This window comes from Leptonotus elevatus, chromosome 18 (genome assembly GCF_054856555.1).
Source record: "Leptonotus elevatus isolate MCC_2025b chromosome 18, RoL_Lele_1.0, whole genome shotgun sequence".
Classification (NCBI taxonomy): domain Eukaryota; kingdom Metazoa; phylum Chordata; class Actinopteri; order Syngnathiformes; family Syngnathidae; genus Leptonotus; species Leptonotus elevatus.
Window position 1 is genome coordinate 4,462,768 of NC_141256.1, and position 23,269 is coordinate 4,486,036.

At 40.1% G+C, this 23,269-nt stretch overlaps 1 protein-coding gene across 1 annotated transcript in view; it reads right to left on the reverse strand.

The window, feature by feature from the left end:
* LOC147158322 (uncharacterized) overlaps positions 1-19,947 on the reverse strand; it is a 125,700-nt gene extending 105,753 nt beyond the window's left edge. The window contains exons 1-5 of the mRNA XM_086061749.1: positions 19,912-19,947; positions 15,696-15,747; positions 15,370-15,546; positions 15,119-15,277; positions 10,832-10,858 (exon numbers count right to left, since the gene is read on the reverse strand). Coding sequence (XP_085917875.1) covers positions 10,832-10,858; positions 15,119-15,277; positions 15,370-15,546; positions 15,696-15,747; positions 19,912-19,947 — 451 coding nt within the window. The remainder of the gene's footprint in view (positions 1-10,831; positions 10,859-15,118; positions 15,278-15,369; positions 15,547-15,695; positions 15,748-19,911) is intronic.
* Positions 19,948-23,269: the final 3,322 nt, after the last annotated feature.

A 23,269-nucleotide genomic window follows, 5' to 3' on the forward strand; every position in this document is an offset into this window, starting at 1 on the left:
CGTGTCACAAATGTCACATGGCCAAGCAAAGTAATCTTCACACTGACATTCAGTTCCAGCAGTAGAGTTCAGAGGGCAGGCTAAAATGATATTTGTGCCAAGGTAATTATTAGTAACGCTTTTAAGTACGTAAAAGTAGGACAGCTAGTAACATTTGTCCAGGAGACCAATCAACTGACAGAACTTCTCACCTGTGGTCGTGTTCCAACTTGTCAGCGTTAAATCATATGCTATCTCTAATGGTAAGGAGGCGTTATTAACAGCATCCCTCAGTTGATTGATGATCTCTGATAGATCCATTTTGGTTGGAGTGTCCAACGCAAGGACAATTTCCACTGAAGCAGAGGGGTATCACAAGAGACAGGAAAAAATGTTACCCCAAATCCAGTTGACTAAACTCCTTCCCATAAAATACAAAATTATTTCCAAATACCTTAAATGCTAAAATAAGATACAACTAAACCTGTCAAGTGTCAACATACCCTCTGTAGTATGATCATTGCAATGCTAAGTCAAGAGTAAAGTATAATTTTACTGCCATTCTCTAGATTGCTATCTTAGCAAGTACTATTCATACAATGTTAGTCCTTGAAACTGGTTTCTAGGAATTACTTTCAAATCAAATAATTTCACAGTTGTCACACGTCTTTTGTACAATACCTTCTGTTAGTGGTGGACACGGGTCGATTGCTGTGGAGCAAAGTTTGAAACGAAAAAATATTAAAATACCATTCTATGAGGGGGAAAACAATGTCCTCATCAAATTCAATGAATTCATCCTTCTATTTTCCACTGTCTTTGTTCTCACTGGGGTCAATGATGAGCTAGGGACCATCTCAAGTTACTTTGGGCTGGAGGTGAGGTATACTCTGGACCTTTCATCAGCCAGTCAAAGGTTAAAAATTGTTTAGAATCCTTAAAACAAACACTTTATTCAACTGGCAATTAAATATAAAACAGCTAGATACAAAAGATAACCAGGGGAAATCCAACCAATTTCAGAGTTTCGAATAACTGAAAGCTGTGAAAGTTTGTGGGACTGTCATTTTAGAGTCATATTTTCAACAGTTTGGCAGAGTACTTGAGGAGTCCAAAAATGGGGTATTGGCTCAGCCCCCAAAACCCAGATGAGCAGAAGAAAATGGATGGATGGACTATGCTTGAGTTTTACATATTGTCGTTTCAACACTTTCACAGGATCTGCACTTACTTGAGTTTGGCTTACAGAACTCTCCCGATAGAGGGACTCCTTTTATGCAGTCACAGATTAAGGTACTTCCATTGCTGCATTCATCATACGTGTCACAAATGTCACATGGCCAAGCAAAGTAATCTTCACACTGACATTCAGTTCCAGCAGTAGAGTTCAGAGGGCAGGCTAAAATGATATTTGTGCCAAGGTAATTATTAGTAACGCTTTTAAGTACGTAAAAGTAGGACAGCTAGTAACATTTGTCCAGGAGACCAATCAACTGACAGAAATTCTCACCTGTGGTCGTGTTCCAACTTGTCAGCGTTAAATCATATGCTATCTCTAATGGTAAGGAGGCGTTATTAACAGCATCCCTCAGTTGATTGATGATCTCTGATAGATCCATTTTGGTTGGAGTGTCCAACGCAAGGACAATTTCCACTGAAGCAGAGAGGCATCACAAGAGACAGGAAAAAAATGTTACCCCAAATCCAGTTGACTAAACTCCTTCCCATAAAATACAACATTATTTCCAAATGCCTTAAATGCTAAAATAAGATACAACTAAACCTGTCAAGTGTGAACATACCCTTTGGAGTCTGATCATTGCAATGCTAAGTCAAGAGTAAAGTATAATTTCACTGCCATTCTCTAGATTGCAATCTTATACTGTGCAAGTACTATCCATTCAATGTTAGTTCTTAAAACTGGTTTCTCGGAATGACTTTTACATCAAATCATTTCACAGTTGTCACACGTCTTTTGTACAATACCTTCTGTTAGTGGTGGGCACGGGTCGATTGCTGTGGAGCAAAGTTTGAAACGAAAAAATATTGAAATATCATTCTATGAGGGGGAAAACAATGTCCTCATCAAATACAATCCATTCATCCATCTATTTTCCACTGTCTTTGTTCTCACTGGGGTCAATGGTGAGCTAGGGACCATCTCAAGTTGTTTTGGGCTGGAGGTGAGGTATACTCTGGACCTTTCATCAGCCAGTCAAAGGTTAAAAATGGTTTAGAATCCTTAAAACGAACACTTTATTCAACTGGCATTTAAATATAAAACAGCTAGATACAAAAGATAATCAGGGGAATAACTGAAAGCTGTGAAAGTTTGTGGGACTGTCGTTTTAGAGTCATATTTTCAACAGTTTGGCAGAGGACTTGAGGAGTCGCAGACTGGGGTTGTGCTTCCCCACTCAATAAGAAGTACCAATGGGTGTTCTTCACGGTTCGGGCAATGGCAATCCTCAGCCAGTCATGTGGACTTGGGAAAGGCATTTGACTTTGTCCCAGTGGTGTGGAAGGAAGCGGGCACACATGGTGTATCGTGTCCTGGCACGTTACTACAGGTCATTTGGGACTCTGCACAATGCGAGGAGGAGATGGGTTTCCATCAACCATAGTGAATAGAGCTTTTTCATAGTTAACGCTGGACTCTGTCAAGTTTGTCCTTTGTCACTGGTTTTAGGAGATTATCTTTCTGAAAATAATTTCTCAACACAAGCTACATGTAGAGGATGTCCAATTTGGTCACCTTTGGGTCACACCCCTTGTGTTTGCAGATGATGTTGCAATAATCAATTAAATTGTGAACCGTGACATGTGCTGCGATGGTTCTGTCTAGTGTGATGCTGCTGGGGCTAGAATTGCCCCTTCCAAATGGGATGCAATGGTATTCATTCGGAAAAGGCAGGATTGTCCCTGCGGGTTTGAAACAAAGTTTTGCTTGAGGTGGAATGGATGGAGGAGTTCAAGTCTCCTGTGGTCATTTTCACAGGTGAAGACAAATGTATTGCAAGGTCCGCATTCGGATTGACACGTTGTCAGCCGTAATGTATTTAATGCATGGAACTCTTGTGGGGAATTTCGAGGGGAGTGGAAACAGGGGGCTCCCAATTTAACAGTCCACCTATATTCCCACCCACACTAATGACAGCAAGCTTTGGGTAGTGACCCAAAGGACAAAATCGCAGACGTAAGCGGCCAAAACAAGATTCTTCCGCAGGATGCCTTGGCTCAGCCAAATACATAGGCAGAGAAACTTTGTCATTCGGGAGGACGTCAGAGCCGTCGTTTCTCCACATTGTGAGGAGTCCAATGAGTTGGCTCTGTCATCCAGGTGAGATATCAGGTGGATACCTTATGGGGAAGTGGTCCAGCTATGTTTAACTGAGTTAACCTTGGTTCACAACAAGGACATGCTGGAGGGACTACTTCCAAGAGGTGGCCTGGAAACACAGCGGCGGAAGTGGAGGAGGTGACTGGGAACAGGGAAATATGGGCATCCCTATTTCGACTGCCGCCCCCAAAACCCAGATGAGCAGAAGAAAATGGATGGATGGACTATGCTTGAGTTTTACATATTGTCGTTTCAACACTTTCACAGGATCTGCACTTACTTGAGTTTGGCTTACAGAACTCTCCCGATAGAGGGATTCCTTTTATGCAGTCACAGGTTAAGGTACTTCCATTGCTGCATTCATCATACGTGTCACAAATGTCACATGGCCAAGCAAAGTAATCTTCACACTGACATTCAGTTCCAGCAGTAGAGTTCAGAGGGCAGGCTAAAATGATATTTGTGCCAAGGTAATTATTAGTAACGCTTTTAAGTACGTAAAAGTAGGACAGCTAGTAACATTTGTCCAGGAGACCAATCAACTGACAGAAATTCTCACCTGTGGTCGTGTTCCAACTTGTCAGCGTTAAATCATATGCTATCTCTAATGGTAAGGAGGCGTTATTAACAGCATCCCTCAGTTGATTGATGATCTCTGATAGATCCATTTTGGTTGGAGTGTCCAACGCAAGGACAATTTCCACTGAAGCAGAGAGGCATCACAAGAGACAGGAAAAAATGTTACCCCAAATCCAGTTGACTAAACTCCTTCCCATAAAATACAACATTATTTCCAAATACCTTAAATGCTAAAATAAGATACAACTAAACCTGTCAAGTGTGAACATACCCTCTGTAGTCTGATCATTGCAATGCTAAGTCAAGAGTAAAGTATAATTTTACTGCCATTCTCTAGATTGCTATCTTATACTGTGCAAGTACTATCCATACAATGTTAGTCCTTGAAACTGGTTTCTAGGAATGACTTTTACATCAAATCATTTCACAGTTGTCACACGTCTTTTGTACGGTACCTTCTGTTTGTGGTGGACACGGGTCGATTGCTGTGGAGCAAAGTTTGAAACGAAAAAATATTAAAATACCATTCTATGAGACGGAAAAAAATGTCCTCATCAAATTCAATGAATTCATCCTTCTATTTTCCACTGTCTTTGTTCTCACTGGGGTCAATGATGAGCTAGGGACCATCTCAAGTTACTTTGGGCTGGAGGTGAGGTATACTATGGACCGTTCATCAGCCAGTCAAAGGTTAAAAAATGTTTAGAATACTTAAAACAAACACTTTATTCAACTGGCAATTAAATATAAAACAGCTAGATACAAAAGATAATCAGGGGAAATCCAACCAATTTCAGAGTTTCGAATAACTGAAAGCTGTGAAAGTTTGTGGGACTGTCATTTTAGAGTCATATTTTCAACAGTTTGGCAGAGTACTTGAGGAGTCCAAAAATGGGGTATTGGCTCAGCTCCCAAAACCCAGATGAGCAGAAGAAAATGGATGGATGGACTATGCTTGAGTTTTACATATTGTCGTTTCAACACTTTCACAGGCTCTGCACTTACTTGAGTTTGGCTTACAGAACTCTCCCGATAGAGGGATTCCTTTTATGCAGTCACAGGTTAAGGTACTTCCATTGCTGCATTCATCATACGTGTCACAAATGTCACATGGCCAAGCAAAGTAATCTTCACACTGACATTCAGTTCCAGCAGTAGAGTTCAGAGGGCAGGCTAAAATGATATTTGTGCCAAGGTAATTATTAGTAACGCTTTTAAGTACGTAAAAGTAGGACAGCTAGTAACATTTGTCCAGGAGACCAATCAACTGACAGAAATTCTCACCTGTGGTCGTGTTCCAACTTGTCAGCGTTAAATCATATGCTATCTCTAATGGTAAGGAGGCGTTATTAACAGCATCCCTCAGTTGATTGATGATCTCTGATAGATCCATTTTGGTTGGAGTGTCCAACGCAAGGACAATTTCCACTGAAGCAGAGAGGCATCACAAGAGACAGGAAAAAAATGTTACCCCAAATCCAGTTGACTAAACTCCTTCCCATAAAATACAACATTATTTCCAAATGCCTTAAATGCTAAAATAAGATACAACTAAACCTGTCAAGTGTGAACATACCCTTTGGAGTCTGATCATTGCAATGCTAAGTCAAGAGTAAAGTATAATTTCACTGCCATTCTCTAGATTGCAATCTTATACTGTGCAAGTACTATCCATTCAATGTTAGTTCTTAAAACTGGTTTCTCGGAATGACTTTTACATCAAATCATTTCACAGTTGTCACACGTCTTTTGTACAATACCTTCTGTTAGTGGTGGGCACGGGTCGATTGCTGTGGAGCAAAGTTTGAAACGAAAAAATATTGAAATATCATTCTATGAGGGGGAAAACAATGTCCTCATCAAATACAATCCATTCATCCATCTATTTTCCACTGTCTTTGTTCTCACTGGGGTCAATGGTGAGCTAGGGACCATCTCAAGTTGTTTTGGGCTGGAGGTGAGGTATACTCTGGACCTTTCATCAGCCAGTCAAAGGTTAAAAATGGTTTAGAATCCTTAAAACGAACACTTTATTCAACTGGCATTTAAATATAAAACAGCTAGATACAAAAGATAATCAGGGGAATAACTGAAAGCTGTGAAAGTTTGTGGGACTGTCGTTTTAGAGTCATATTTTCAACAGTTTGGCAGAGGACTTGAGGAGTCGCAGACTGGGGTTGTGCTTCCCCACTCAATAAGAAGTACCAATGGGTGTTCTTCACGGTTCGGGCAATGGCAATCCTCAGCCAGTCATGTGGACTTGGGAAAGGCATTTGACTTTGTCCCAGTGGTGTGGAAGGAAGCGGGCACACATGGTGTATCGTGTCCTGGCACGTTACTACAGGTCATTTGGGACTCTGCACAATGCGAGGAGGAGATGGGTTTCCATCAACCATAGTGAATAGAGCTTTTTCATAGTTAACGCTGGACTCTGTCAAGTTTGTCCTTTGTCACTGGTTTTAGGAGATTATCTTTCTGAAAATAATTTCTCAACACAAGCTACATGTAGAGGATGTCCAATTTGGTCACCTTTGGGTCACACCCCTTGTGTTTGCAGATGATGTTGCAATAATCAATTAAATTGTGAACCGTGACATGTGCTGCGATGGTTCTGTCTAGTGTGATGCTGCTGGGGCTAGAATTGCCCCTTCCAAATGGGATGCAATGGTATTCATTCGGAAAAGGCAGGATTGTCCCTGCGGGTTTGAAACAAAGTTTTGCTTGAGGTGGAATGGATGGAGGAGTTCAAGTCTCCTGTGGTCATTTTCACAGGTGAAGACAAATGTATTGCAAGGTCCGCATTCGGATTGACACGTTGTCAGCCGTAATGTATTTAATGCATGGAACTCTTGTGGGGAATTTCGAGGGGAGTGGAAACAGGGGGCTCCCAATTTAACAGTCCACCTATATTCCCACCCACACTAATGACAGCAAGCTTTGGGTAGTGACCCAAAGGACAAAATCGCAGACGTAAGCGGCCAAAACAAGATTCTTCCGCAGGATGCCTTGGCTCAGCCAAATACATAGGCAGAGAAACTTTGTCATTCGGGAGGACGTCAGAGCCGTCGTTTCTCCACATTGTGAGGAGTCCAATGAGTTGGCTCTGTCATCCAGGTGAGATATCAGGTGGATACCTTATGGGGAAGTGGTCCAGCTATGTTTAACTGAGTTAACCTTGGTTCACAACAAGGACATGCTGGAGGGACTACTTCCAAGAGGTGGCCTGGAAACACAGCGGCGGAAGTGGAGGAGGTGACTGGGAACAGGGAAATATGGGCATCCCTATTTCGACTGCCGCCCCCAAAACCCAGATGAGCAGAAGAAAATGGATGGATGGACTATGCTTGAGTTTTACATATTGTCGTTTCAACACTTTCACAGGATCTGCACTTACTTGAGTTTGGCTTACAGAACTCTCCCGATAGAGGGATTCCTTTTATGCAGTCACAGGTTAAGGTACTTCCATTGCTGCATTCATCATACGTGTCACAAATGTCACATGGCCAAGCAAAGTAATCTTCACACTGACATTCAGTTCCAGCAGTAGAGTTCAGAGGGCAGGCTAAAATGATATTTGTGCCAAGGTAATTATTAGTAACGCTTTTAAGTACGTAAAAGTAGGACAGCTAGTAACATTTGTCCAGGAGACCAATCAACTGACAGAAATTCTCACCTGTGGTCGTGTTCCAACTTGTCAGCGTTAAATCATATGCTATCTCTAATGGTAAGGAGGCGTTATTAACAGCATCCCTCAGTTGATTGATGATCTCTGATAGATCCATTTTGGTTGGAGTGTCCAACGCAAGGACAATTTCCACTGAAGCAGAGAGGCATCACAAGAGACAGGAAAAAATGTTACCCCAAATCCAGTTGACTAAACTCCTTCCCATAAAATACAACATTATTTCCAAATACCTTAAATGCTAAAATAAGATACAACTAAACCTGTCAAGTGTGAACATACCCTCTGTAGTCTGATCATTGCAATGCTAAGTCAAGAGTAAAGTATAATTTTACTGCCATTCTCTAGATTGCTATCTTATACTGTGCAAGTACTATCCATACAATGTTAGTCCTTGAAACTGGTTTCTAGGAATGACTTTTACATCAAATCATTTCACAGTTGTCACACGTCTTTTGTACGGTACCTTCTGTTTGTGGTGGACACGGGTCGATTGCTGTGGAGCAAAGTTTGAAACGAAAAAATATTAAAATACCATTCTATGAGACGGAAAAAAATGTCCTCATCAAATTCAATGAATTCATCCTTCTATTTTCCACTGTCTTTGTTCTCACTGGGGTCAATGATGAGCTAGGGACCATCTCAAGTTACTTTGGGCTGGAGGTGAGGTATACTATGGACCGTTCATCAGCCAGTCAAAGGTTAAAAAATGTTTAGAATACTTAAAACAAACACTTTATTCAACTGGCAATTAAATATAAAACAGCTAGATACAAAAGATAATCAGGGGAAATCCAACCAATTTCAGAGTTTCGAATAACTGAAAGCTGTGAAAGTTTGTGGGACTGTCATTTTAGAGTCATATTTTCAACAGTTTGGCAGAGTACTTGAGGAGTCCAAAAATGGGGTATTGGCTCAGCTCCCAAAACCCAGATGAGCAGAAGAAAATGGATGGATGGACTATGCTTGAGTTTTACATATTGTCGTTTCAACACTTTCACAGGCTCTGCACTTACTTGAGTTTGGCTTACAGAACTCTCCCGATAGAGGGATTCCTTTTATGCAGTCACAGGTTAAGGTACTTCCATTGCTGCATTCATCATACGTGTCACAAATGTCACATGGCCAAGCAAAGTAATCTTCACACTGACATTCAGTTCCAGCAGTAGAGTTCAGAGGGCAGGCTAAAATGATATTTGTGCCAAGGTAATTATTAGTAACGCTTTTAAGTACGTAAAAGTAGGACAGCTAGTAACATTTGTCCAGGAGACCAATCAACTGACAGAAATTCTCACCTGTGGTCGTGTTCCAACTTGTCAGCGTTAAATCATATGCTATCTCTAATGGTAAGGAGGCGTTATTAACAGCATCCCTCAGTTGATTGATGATCTCTGATAGATCCATTTTGGTTGGAGTGTCCAACGCAAGGACAATTTCCACTGAAGCAGAGGGGTATCACAAGAGACAGGAAAAAATGTTACCCCAAATCCAGTTGACTAAACTCCTTCCCATAAAATACAAAATTATTTCCAAATACCTTAAATGCTAAAATAAGATACAACTAAACCTGTCAAGTGTCAACATACCCTCTGTAGTATGATCATTGCAATGCTAAGTCAAGAGTAAAGTATAATTTTACTGCCATTCTCTAGATTGCTATCTTAGCAAGTACTATTCATACAATGTTAGTCCTTGAAACTGGTTTCTAGGAATTACTTTCAAATCAAATAATTTCACAGTTGTCACACGTCTTTTGTACAGTACCTTCTGTTTGTGGTGGACACGGGTCGATTGCTGTGGAGCAAAGTTTGAAACGAAAACATATTAAAATACCATTCTATGAGGGGGAAAACAATGTCCTCATCAAATTCAATGAATTCATCCTTCTATTTTCCACTGTCTTTGTTCTCACTGGGGTCAATGATGAGCTAGGGACCATCTCAAGTTACTTTGGGCTGGAGGTGAGGTATACTCTGGACCTTTCATCAGCCAGTCAAAGGTTAAAAATTGTTTAGAATCCTTAAAACAAACACTTTATTCAACTGGCAATTAAATATAAAACAGCTAGATACAAAAGATAATCAGGGGAAATCCAACGAATTTCAGAGTTTCGAATAACTGAAAGCTGTGAAAGTTTGTGGGACTGTCATTTTAGAGTCATATTTTCAACAGTTTGGCAGAGTACTTGAGGAGTCCAAAAATGGGGTATTGGCTCAGCCCCCAAAACCCAGATGAGCAGAAGAAAATGGATGGATGGACTATGCTTGAGTTTTACATATTGTCGTTTCAACACTTTCACAGGATCTGCACTTACTTGAGTTTGGCTTACAGAACTCTCCCGATAGAGGGACTCCTTTTATGCAGTCACAGATTAAGGTACTTCCATTGCTGCATTCATCATACGTGTCACAAATGTCACATGGCCAAGCAAAGTAATCTTCACACTGACATTCAGTTCCAGCAGTAGAGTTCAGAGGGCAGGCTAAAATGATATTTGTGCCAAGGTAATTATTAGTAACGCTTTTAAGTACGTAAAAGTAGGACAGCTAGTAACATTTGTCCAGGAGACCAATCAACTGACAGAAATTCTCACCTGTGGTCGTGTTCCAACTTGTCAGCGTTAAATCATATGCTATCTCTAATGGTAAGGAGGCGTTATTAACAGCATCCCTCAGTTGATTGATGATCTCTGATAGATCCATTTTGGTTGGAGTGTCCAACGCAAGGACAATTTCCACTGAAGCAGAGAGGCATCACAAGAGACAGGAAAAAAATGTTACCCCAAATCCAGTTGACTAAACTCCTTCCCATAAAATACAACATTATTTCCAAATACCTTAAATGCTAAAATAAGATACAACTAAACCTGTCAAGTGTGAACATACCCTTTGGAGTCTGATCATTGCAATGCTAAGTCAAGAGTAAAGTATAATTTCACTGCCATTCTCTAGATTGCTATCTTATACTGTGCAAGTACTATCCATTCAATGTTAGTTCTTGAAACTGGTTTCTCGGAATGACTTTTACATCAAATCATTTCACAGTTGTCACACGTCTTTTGTACAATACCTTCTGTTAGTGCTGGGCACGGGTCGATTGCTGTGGAGCAAAGTTTGAAACGAAAAAATATTAAAATATCATTCTATGAGGGGGAAAACAATGTCCTCATCAAATACAATCCATTCATCCATTTATTTTCCACTGTCTTTGTTCTCACTGGGGTCAATGATGAGCTAGGGACCATCTCAAGTTGTTTTGGGCTGGAGGTGAGGTATACTCTGGACCTTTCATCAGCCAGTCAAAGGTTAAAAATGGTTTAGAATCCTTAAAACAAACACTTTATTCAACTGGCCTTTAAATATAAAACAGCTAGATACAAAAGATAATCAGGGAAATAACTGAAAGCTGTGAAAGTTTGTGGGACTGTCATTTTAGAGTCATATTTTCAACAGTTTGGCAGAGGACTTGAGGAGTCGCAGACTGGGGTTGTGCTTCCCCACTCAATAAGAAGTACCAATGGGTGTTCTTCACGGTTCGGGCAATGGCAATCCTCAGCCAGTCATGTGGACTTTGGAAAGTGTTGAATTATTAACATTGTTTTTCAGTTTCAATTTATATTTTAGCCGTTTTGGATTTAGTTATAGCAGTGTAGCTCAATGAATAGTATTGTCTATTGTATTCTTATCTGTCTCTCTCGTCTGAGAAAAGAAGGGCAACAAGTTTCTTTTCCACTATTATCTAAAAGGGAGTGTAGCCTGGTACCGGTCTCAGTCGGTCGAAGAGACAGGCTGATTTATTATTGTTTTTCTCTAATCTGATTTATACCTATGGGAACTTGCTGATGGGAGGAGAGGGGGATTTTCTTGTATTCACTGATTTGCAATAAATGTACTGTGTGCTGGAGGAGGAGACACACTTTTGAACAGAACGCTGCTTGGGTGACTTCATTTGTGTGATCAGAAGCTTCTGATATAACAATACCTTTGCAAAGGGACTTCTTCACCAGAATCTCACCATTCAGTTAATTGAACACGCAAAGAGTAGAATACAAATATTGTCTACTCTAACAAAAGGCATTTGACCCAGTGGTGTGGAAGGAAGCGGGCACACATGGTGTATTGTGTCCTGGCACGTTACTACAGGTCATTTGGGACTCTGCACAATGCGAGGAGGAGATGGGTTTCCATCGACCATAGTGAATAGAGCTTTTTCATAGTTAACGCTGGACTCTGTCAAGTTTGTCCTTTGTCACTCGTTTTAGGCGATTATCTTTCTGAAAATAATTTCTCAACACAAGCTACATGTAGAGGATGTCCAATTTGGTCACCTTTGGGTCTCACCCCTTGTGTTTGCAGATGATGTTGCAATAATCAATTAAATTGTGAACTGTGACATGTGCTGCAATGGTTCTGTCTAGTGTGATGCTGCTGGGGCTAGAATTGCCCCTTCCAAATGGGATGCAATGGTTTTCGTTCGGAAAAGGCAGGATTGTCCCTGCGGGTTTGAAACAAAGTTTTGCTTGAGGTGGAATGGATGGAGGAGTTCAAGTCTCCTGTGGTCTTTTTCACAGGTGAAGACAAATGTATTGCAAGATCCGCATTTGGATTGACACGTTGTCGGCCGTAATGTATTTAATGCATGGAACTCTTGTGGGGAATTTCGAGGGGAGTGGAAACAGGGGGCTCCCAATTTAACAGTCCACCTATATTCCCACCCACACTAATGACAGCAAGCTTTGGGTAGTGACCCAAAGGACAAAATTGCAGACGTAAGCGGCCAAAACAAGATTCTTCCGCAGGATTCCTTGGCTCAGCCAAATACATAGGCAGAGAAACTTTGTCATTCGGGAGGACGTCAGAGCCGTCGTTTCTCCACATTGTGAGGAGTCCAATGAGTTGGCTCTGTCATCCAGGTGAGATATCAGGTGGATAACTTATGGGGAAGTGGTCCAGCTATGTTTAACTGAGTTAACCTTGGTTCACAACAAGGTCATGCTGGAGAGACTACTTCCAAGAGGTGGCCTGGAAACACCGCGGGGGAAGTGGAGGAGGTGACTGGGAACAGGGAAATATGGGCATCCCTATTTCGACTGCCGCCCCCAAAACCCAGATGAGCAGAAGAAAATGGATGGATGGACTATGCTTGAGTTTTACATAGTGTCGTTTCAAGACTTTCACAGGATCTGCACTTACTTGAGTTTGGTTTACAGAACTCTCCCGATAGAGGGATTCCTTTTATGCAGTCACAGGTTAAGGTACTTCCATTGCTGCATTCATCATACGTGTCGCAAATGTCACATGGCCAAGCAAAGTAATCTTCACACTGACATTCAGTTCCAGCAGGAGAGTTCAGAGGGCAGGCTAAAATAATATTTGTGCCAAGGTAATTATTAGTAACGCTTTTAAGTACATAAAAGTAGGACAGCTAGTAACATTTGTCCTGGAGACCAATCAACTGACAGAAATTCTCACCTGTGGTCGTGTTCCAACTTGTCAGCGTTAAATCATATGCTATCTCTAATGGTAAGGAGGCGTTATTAACAGCATCCCTCAGTTGATTGATGATCTCTGATAGATCCATTTTGGTTGGAGTGTCCAACGCAAGGACAATTTCCACTGAAGCAGAGGGGCATCACAAGAGACAGGAGAAAATGTTACCCCAAATCCAGTCTACTAAATCCAGTCTACTAAAGTCTACTCTTGTAAAGTATACTTCACTGCCATTATCTAGATTGCTATCTTAAAATGTCCTTGAAACTGGTTTCCAGGAATGACTTTTACATCTAGTCATGTATAGTTATCACACGTTTTATACAATACCTTCTGTTTGTGTTGGATATGGTTTGATAGCTAAAGCAACAAAAAATTTAAATATAATTCTATAAAACGGGAAAATAATGTCAGACGCCAACGTCAAATTTAATCCATCCATCAATTTTCCACTGTCTTTGCTCTCACTGGAGTCAAGGATGAGATCGTGCCCATCTCAGCTGACTTTGTGAGAAACACTCCGGACAGTTCATCAGCCAATCACAGGTTAAAAATTTTATAATCCTTAAAACAAACTCTAGGGAAATGTAGTCACCTGACATTTGAATAAATACAGCTAGATTCAAACTATAATCAGGGGAAATCTATTCAAGAGTACTTCAAGAGAAGTTGTGGGACTGTCATTTTACACCCATCAAAGAGATTTATCTAAATTGCTATCTTAAACTGTGCAAATACTATCCATACAATGTTCGTCCTTGAAACTCGTTTTCAGAAACGACTTTTACATCAAGTCATGTAACAGTTATCACACATCTTTTATACAGTACCTTCTGTTTGTGGTGGACTTGGGTCGATTGCTGTGGAGCAAATTTTTGGGGAAAAAATGTTAAAATATTATTCTATAAATCAAATTCAACCATTACATCAGTAAGTTTGTCCTCTTGAACAGCTAGCTTCTACTCCTGAGAGAAAGCTAACATTCACCCATCATTTGCAACCCTGTTACGTGCAACCCTGTTGCTGTGATTAGAGTAACAAGTTTGCATCAACAGGGTTGTGATGAAAATTCTACCATTGATCTGTGAGCTGAGCTAAGCCTTTGATAGTTTATTACCTAATATTTGTGAATATGTGGCAGAAAATCAGAAAAGTCAAGTTTTATTTTTCAAGAATTTTGAAGCCCAAATGTCCTCCAATTCTTGAATGACCCTAGTAAGCTTCATATTCTTAGTCCCTGTCTCTCTTCCGCAGTTAAAGAAACATCAGCCACTTCAGTTAAGTTTTGATTAGATTCATTACAGTTTCCGCTGATTACCTTATTTACCATTGTTTTGTTTTCCTTTCCGCTGGTCTCGCACTGCCGGTCAGAGATAAAAACAAACTGTATGTTTTTCCAAAGCTTAATCATTTAATCAGATATTTTGATGAGATTATCATTTTATTTCATAAAACAATTTAATTCATTCAAGAAAAGTGCATGAAACGGCAACAATGCAACTTCTGTGTTGTGTTGTGTCCTGTGTTGTTGTTACCGCCGGTGTCGCTCACCATTGTCATTGGTGTCAAATGTGTCACTAACGCATGCGAGGTAAATAGGGAATGTGTGAGAACCTCATGAGAAACCAAAATAAATAAATGTAAAGGATCAATACTACAGCGTTTACCGATATGATACCGCTACTCACTTAAGTATAGATTATATCCATACTTGGATCAATCTGAAGATCTTAGCCCCAGGGGTGTGGTTAAAAATAAAAGTACTGTACATGTTTTTGTTTTATTTTATCTTTTATCATTTAGGCCTATATCTGTTGTTTTACATGTAAACATAGTGGTACATATATGGTCCCTTTGCCAATATGGACCATTTAAGTACCTTTTCTAACCATACACAGCACAATTTTGTACTGAGGGGTTCAACTGTGAACCATGCAGGGTACATTACAAAAAGTTGTACCTTGGAGAACATAAAAAGTCCCCAACAATACATTTTTAACAGTGCAGTGTGCAATAATGCATGCATTTTAAAATATGAGCTGCACTTACTTGGTCCACAGAAATGTCCCGATGGAATTCCATTAATGCAGTTGCAGGTTTGTGTGCTAGCATTGCTACATGCAACGTAAGTATCACAAATGTTCCTTGACCATAGCAACTGATCCTCACAATGACACTGATGGCCTCCAGTAGAGTTTGGATAACAGGCTGGAAAGAAATGGACGTGCCAACGTTAACTATTCAATAAACTAAAACATTAACATTAATAAAAGTGGTAAGTTTAACATCAAACCTCCCACCTGTGGTCAAATTTAAGCTTTCTAGTGTCAAATCATCTGTGATGTTGAATGGTAGGATGACATTTCCCACAGCATCCCTCACTAGATTAACAAGCTCTGTTGGCTCACTGTTATTTGGAATGTCCACTAAGATGACCACTGATGTTGTTGAGCAATTTGCAGTAGAACAATTTATGGCTGTGGCATGGCTGGTGGCTGGAACAGATATAAATAGTTATACCTTAAGTCTCAAAAAAACAAACAGATTCAGTTTCAGTACGTGCAAGCTTTAGTGACCACATTGATTGCTGCACTACCACACTTAAGTCAACTCAAACATGGCTCACCATTTCTTTTTTCTCTGACACTTTTATGGGATATTTGTCTGTTTGTCACATTCTGGAAAAGATGAAAACATGTGTGACCCACAAAGTTGTGTATATGTAGTGATATTGAAGTTGAAAAGGAAGACATGGCAGAAAACATAGGAATCAATTCCTGTGAGTATTCTCTTTAATACAGGTTATTTAATTCTCACGGCACTGAATCGATCGCATCTGAACTACACTGGTTGTCTTAGAAGACGTTTGGCCTCTCATCCAGGCAGATTTCATCAGTTCATGCAAGAAGACTTGGTTAGGAGGACTGCACCACCCTGAGTTGGTCTGGAAATTTTAACTGTGCGGGTGGTTGTGGACCCAAGAGCAGGGAAGCAGAGCGAGGAGGCAGAGGTGCTCAAAAAAGGGTTGTTTAATCAAACAAAAACAAAAAGGCAAGCCAGGTACTAGTTGTGCAAAAACATTTAAAAAATCAACAAAATCCAAAACAAGTGCAAACAAATACTGGGAACTAACTAGACTTAACTAAAGACTAGAAACAAAAAATGAACAATGACAAGGGCATAACAGCGACAAAGACTGGACAAGGACTGAAAGAAACCAGGGAACTAAATACACATAGGCCTACTAACGAAACAACAAAAGACACCTGGACAAGACACACGTGGCTTAACTGATTAAGGCTCCAGACGGAAGCAAAGCCCGCTTCGTTCCTCAAACAAATCTCGTACATACTGAAGCGTTTCAAGACTTGTGTGTGTCCAAACGAAGACGCTGAGGACGTTTAATGGTTGTAATGTATATGCCAAGTCTGGAGTGGTGCTGTAGCGCAGCCATAGGGAGTTAACGGAGAGCGTAGAAGAAGAATCAGCGAAGAAGACTTTATTTACTTTATTGCAATTTACAGTACAAACATGGCTTTGCATGTATCGAAACAACATGAAGAAGACGAACGCAGGAGAAGTGACAACGACGGGTGAATCAAGTACAACACTGCTTGTTGAACGTGGGAATAAAGAAGCAAAATAGTTTGCTGCAAAAGCATAAGCAAGCTAAGGAGGCTGCGCGAAACGACTACGACACGGCTATTGTTGACAGACTTCCGGTCACGCGAGAATTGGCGCATACGTCATCAAACTACAACAATGCGTCGTCATTGAGCTGCGACCATTACATCATCACTGGAGGAGAATCCTGCATATGGTGTACAGACGCAAGCGTACAGGGAGCATTTTGAAATCTTTCCACTCTGGAGCCCGGTTTAAAAAATTATTGGTTTCAAGCTCCGAAACCGTGCCGTCATGTGGACGAACGGCCTCGGCCTATACGGTAAGAAACTTGCTAGGATACTTTGAAACTGGATTTCATGTGGACCTAAGTACAACACCCGTGACCGGGATGACAAGCACAGGAGGACATGATAAAACTTGACGAGACATTGACAAAAGGGAGACAAAAGGAAAACATGGCATATATACCAAACAAAACAAAACAAAACACAGACCATGGCAAACTCTGACTACAAGTCAAATGAGACTTTTTATGTTAAACAGCAAAAACACAGTCTGTTTTGAAACTGTGTTTTTGTACAATGAAAAAGCTTGCTCGGATGAGAGGCGAAAAGTCTTTTAAGACAACCAGAATAGTCCAAATGCAATTGATTCAATGCCCTAAGAATAGGAACCAATAAGATATAAGGCTTTCCAAGAACTGTTCATAAACATGAGTTAAAAAAAATATAGTTTGTATCTAATTTCCAGTTATACAGTCACTGCAATTACTTATTTAAAAAAAATAACATCCAGGGGCTTCTCAATCACTTGGAAGGACTCAATCTATCAACATAGCCCATTTGTCATTTAGAAATATATTGTTGTATTACTGTAAATACTTACTTGTGAAAGCAATTTCTTAGGTTGAGCGTAGTCATTATTCTCCCAAAAGATGTATGCAACCAGAAGCAGGAGAACGGTGAATCTGACTGCCCTTGGTAAGATCATCCCAACTGTAGAGAGAAATAAAGTAGTCTAATAAACTGAACTTTTGCAGCACATAGATAATTATTAACTAAAAGTATTCAATGCTAATTGAGTGCATTTATAATCTGTGATTGAGTGTATAAAATGATTTATCCATCATTGCATCCATCCATCCACCACTTAGATTGTTCAGGGTCGGGGGTTAGCTGGATCCTACCCCAGCTGTCTTTGGGCAAAGGTCCAGACTTACTCCTGGACTCGTTGCCAGTCAATCATAAATAGAAGGGGCATAGGCACAAAAACTTGTGAGATGACCAAGGTGACACGTCTGAGTCATAAACAAGCATATGCTGGTTTACGCTGGTGCTGGTCCATGCTGGTAGCTGGTAACATCAGCAAGACCAGCATATGCTGCTGCTCTGCTGGTTGCTGATGAAGAGAATAATGGTCTCGCTGGGGTCAACCGATACCAGGTTCCCTTACTGGTATAGTTCTGGCAACTACCAATGAACAATATTCTATGCTGATAGCAATCGGACAGTAAAATAAGATCACAAAAGCATTTTTGAATTAGTTAAAAAGTTCAGTTTTACATGGCCACAATATTTGTTTTTAATTATCCTATTTAGGCTGCACACATCAATACTCATGACATATTTGACAACAATTTGTATTATTATTTTGTGCATTAAAGGATCTTTGTGCAGTTTGACACTTTTTTACTCGTGACTGTCACCTATGGCCCAAAGCGTAACTTCAGCATCTGTGTCAGGCTCGTTCATGGTGCGCGTGCGATCTACGTGCACGATCTTAACGCACACTATACTATAAAGGAAAGATAAAAGCTGATATGTGCAGTCAGAGTCAGTGGCGTAACACCATGCTGAGAGGCCCCGGTGCAAAAAAAAAATGGGGGGGGGGGGGCTCCCCTCAATATTGGACTCAAACCACGTCTATCACATCTCTTAAAAATAGCTTTAACGTCATGTTTTTTTTGTCTTTTCTTTTTTGCGTGCCGCTTTTTTATTTTATTTTGCAAAGCATGACGTCGACGATGGCACACACACTATACCACTTTATTTTCAACTCGCATCACGTCATCGAGACTCATCGTGACTGACAGATGCCGAAGTCAAGTGAATAAATGATCATTTCCAACATCGTATTTACAAAATAATTTTCCCCCATATAAAAGAAGCATTTGCATTGTGTTGCATTGGGGACATATCAGAAATGCCCGGATGTTAGGAAATGTCAATAGATGTTTTTAAATAAACATTACAAACACATAATAATAATTAATAATACCCCACAGCTAGTTTTAATAACAGCCTATTAGGGCAATATGACTGCAAGACTTGTAGCATAGAAGTAACTTACAGTTAGGGTTTGTACTAAATAATAGCTAATAATTTAGCTAATAATAGCTTCATGCCTGATGATTTAGTACAAACTACTTAAAAAAAGATTTTTCAATACAATTAATTTCAAGGAGCAAATCAATATTGAAATGGGATCTTTAAAATATGCTAAACTCTAGTTAACATGACTCTCTCTGGCCTTGACTCTGAGTCTGACCTTTCATCTTCATGCGTCTTTGATTTCATCCAAGAGAGCAGAGAGATGCTTCCCTTGACTGCTTGCTGGAGCTCCTTTTTTTCCCCCTTTTCAGCTTCTCCTTTCTAGGCATTATGCTACAATTACTAAATAAATAGACCAATTGTAACCAAACAGACCAATGGCATGAGAATTAATAAGACTGCCTGTTGTCATTACAAGAAGGCAAAAGGGTATTTTCACAGGAAATTGACAATTCCAAACATCCGGGCATTTCTGATATTTCCACAATGCAATTTAATGCAAATGCTTTGATCACCAATGACGTATTGGATTGTTTTTGCCTGTAAATACTAGCATAATACAAACCAGACACAAACAACAGTTCATCATATTTTGAAGTTAAAATAATCCCCACAAATCAAATTACAATAATCCAAAATCCAATGCTTATCATGCACGGATCACAGAGAGCTTCATTTCACCGTCATTAGTCCCACTATGTGGTGGTTATCACGTTATCTATTATTGAATTAACATATAGCATTTTAAACTAGGTGGCTAATATCGGCTAATTTATGCTCAGTTGTTTGTGCTGTTTGAGACATGCTACTTCACAACAAAATGATTTTAGGTAGGGAATAGAAGGCAAACAAACAATACAATTTCACTGGATTCATAACAGTTACCTGGCTGGGGTGGAGCAGGAAGGGAAGGAGATGCATGTGCGTGTGTCTGTCCCACACTGAGACCGTGGGTAATTAGCGTTCATGTGACAAAGGAAGCGAGAGAGATAGGTCGGGTCACGCGCGCAGGGGAGGCATATTAGTGTTTTTTTCACACGCGATTGATGCAGCTTTTCTAAAAGATTGTCAACGTTGACCTGTCCTCAGTAAAGAAAGTGTTTATTTAAAAAAAAAAAAACATGAACTTTCCAAAGGGCACTTTTTTTTAGAGCGGGCAGAGGGGCAAGGGTGTGAGCACCACGAGGGGTCTACCTGTGCACGCCAGTGTTCGCAGCCTCACACCACGACGGAACCGATGGGCACAAAGGCGGAAGCGCAAGTACTGGGACGCGGCCCACATGTCGCAAACCAGAAACGGAAACAAAGTTGATGGGTGAAAACCTGGAAGTCGGAAGTCCCGCCTCCTCCTTGGCATATAGTCCATATGAGTCAAGCAAAATGGTGCCCAAAGTCACAACGTAGCCCCAAAGACCTACTTCAATCGCAGAGATTTCGGGGTTAATTGTCCACACTGCAGGAGCCTCACCGACAGGGCTACTTACAGAGACTTATACGGCGACAACAATTTTCAGTAGCCAGATATTCAGTGCATCCCTAATTAATATATATATATATATGTATATATGTGTGTGGGGGGGGGGGGTGTAACAGATAGAAAAACGACTGTTAAAAATTATTGTTATTTTGTTTATTTATGTATTCATTTCTCCAAAATTATTGCACATATATATATATACATATATATATATATATATATATATATATATATACACACACATATACATATATATATATATACATATATATACACACACATATATATATATATATATATATCAGCGTAAATGAGTACTCCCCCTTTGAAAAGTAACATTCTAAACAATATCTCAATGAATACAAAAACAATTTCCAAAAGGTTGGCAAGACCAAGTTTACAGCAGTTTACAGGTTAACTTATAACATGAAAGTAAGGTTAATAATAAAAATTAGATTACACATTTTTCAGTTTTACTCTAATAAGGGTGATGCAAAAATGTGTACACCCCTCAACAAAAATGACAAAATCTAGTACTTTGTATGGCCTCCAAGACTTTTTAATCACAGCACAGCTTCTAGGCATGAAATGAACAAGCTGACAACATTTTGTTGCATCAATCTTTTTCCATTCTTCAAGAATGGCCTCTTTTAGGGACTGGATGCTGGATGGAGAGTGATGCTCAACTTTCCTCATTAGAATTCCCCATAGTTGTTCAATTGGGTTCAGATCAGGAAACATACTTGGCCACTGAATCACTTTCACCTGGTTCTTCTTCAGAAATCCAACATTGACCTTAGATGTGGGCTTAGGATCATTGTCACGTTGGAAAAGTGCACGACGACCGAGGGCATGGAGTGATGGCAGCATCTTTTCTTTCCAAATTGAGCAATACAGCTGTGAATTCATGATGCCATCAATGAAATTCAGCTCCCCGACACCAGCAGTATTCATGCAACCCCACATGAGGACACTGCCACCACCATGTTTCACTGTAGGCACCATGCATTTTTCCTTGTATTCCTCACCTTTGCGACGCCATACAGTTTTGAAGCCATCAGTTCCAAAAACATTTATCTTGGTCTGATCACTCCAGAGTACAGAGTCCCAGTAGTCTTCATCTTTGTCAGCACGGGCCCTGGCAAACTCTAGGCGCGCTTTTTTGTGCCTGGGCTTTAGGAGAGGCTTCCTCCGTGGACGGCACCCATGCATGCCAGTCCTTTGCGGCATACGCCATATTTTGTCATGGGAAAGAGTCGCCCCAGTTTGGCTTTCTATTTCCTTAGATAACTGCAGTGTCGATTTTCTTCCACCCTTCTCATTGGAAGACGCTGCTGTCGAGTTCTTAACATCCCTGGACGACCTTGACGTCTCTGTGAGATGGTTGCTGTTCCATCTTTTTTACATTGTTGTACCACTTTTACTACAGTATTCTTACTGATAAGTAAAGCTTTGCTGATTTTCTTGTAGCCTTCAACTTCAAAAGATTATTTTCTTTCTCAGATCTTGTGATATTTCTCTTCCATGTGGTGCCATTGCTAACAGCATGAAATGGGAAACTTTTCTTTAAGTAACACCCCATTTATAGTCAACTGACTACTTGAAACCTGTTTAATGAATTATGAGACTCAACTAGACGTATCTAGTCTAAAATGTGGGCTTTTTGGTCTTTGCTCCAGAGACGTTCTGTGGGGTGCACTCATTTTTGCATCACCCTAATTTGATAAAAACTGAAAATGTTGTTCTCTAATGTATATTATTAACCTTACTTTCATGTTATAAGTTAAACAGATGTTATATAAATTTAGTGTGGTCATCATTTTGGAAATTGTTTTTGTCTTCATTGACATATTGTTTAAAGTTACATTTTATGAAGGGGGGGAGGTGTATTTATATATATATATATATATATATATATATATAGGGCATGAGATCTCGCGAGATTAGAACGCCACGAGATGTCTCGTCCCTGCAAATACTCTCAAATGTACTTACAAATAAAATTTAATGTATTTGCAAATATGTAACGTTTGCAAATTATTTGCAGATATGTTACAACGTACTTGCAAATACGATCGAATGTACTGTACGTTCAAACATATTTGCAAAAACGCTTGAATGTATTTAAATATCTTCGAACGAGGTTGCCAGTCAAAAATGTTTTCTCCAAATTGGTTAGTCCCATGCTTCAGTATGTTGCTCTGTGCTCTTTTGTGAGTTATTGCGCAATCTGAAGTGAGGCTGATGGCTCACTGCTGTAATCTCTGCCTCGCCATGGCCTTTTAATAGGAAAGACTTTTGAATTTTGACAGTCAATTAGTGGATATTATTGAATACATAAAGAAAATCAATATAAAGCACCCACCAGAGAACTAAAATGGAAAAGAAGAATATAACGTAATTATTTGATGGGAGGGGGGGGGGGGGGGGGGTTGGGGTATTGTCATATACTGGTGAGGCTCTGCCTCGCCTGCCTCCCCTGACTCCACATCTCCACCCCATCAACACACTGGGCCACTTTGAGTATCCAGATTGGGAATGAGTTTTGCTGGACAAACAAATTAGCATTAACTAACAGCGTTAGCTTCTGATATGGGATACATACTCCTAAAAAGGTATTAGTCAAAAGCATCTTTATTGGCCAAGTGTCTTAAAGTGATAGTTTGGTTGTTAGTTTTTTTTACATTAATCTGTATGGCATCCTCACCGACAGTGGTGTGCAATCAGCACCAACTTACACCTGACAGCGTCCTGTGACCCGAGATC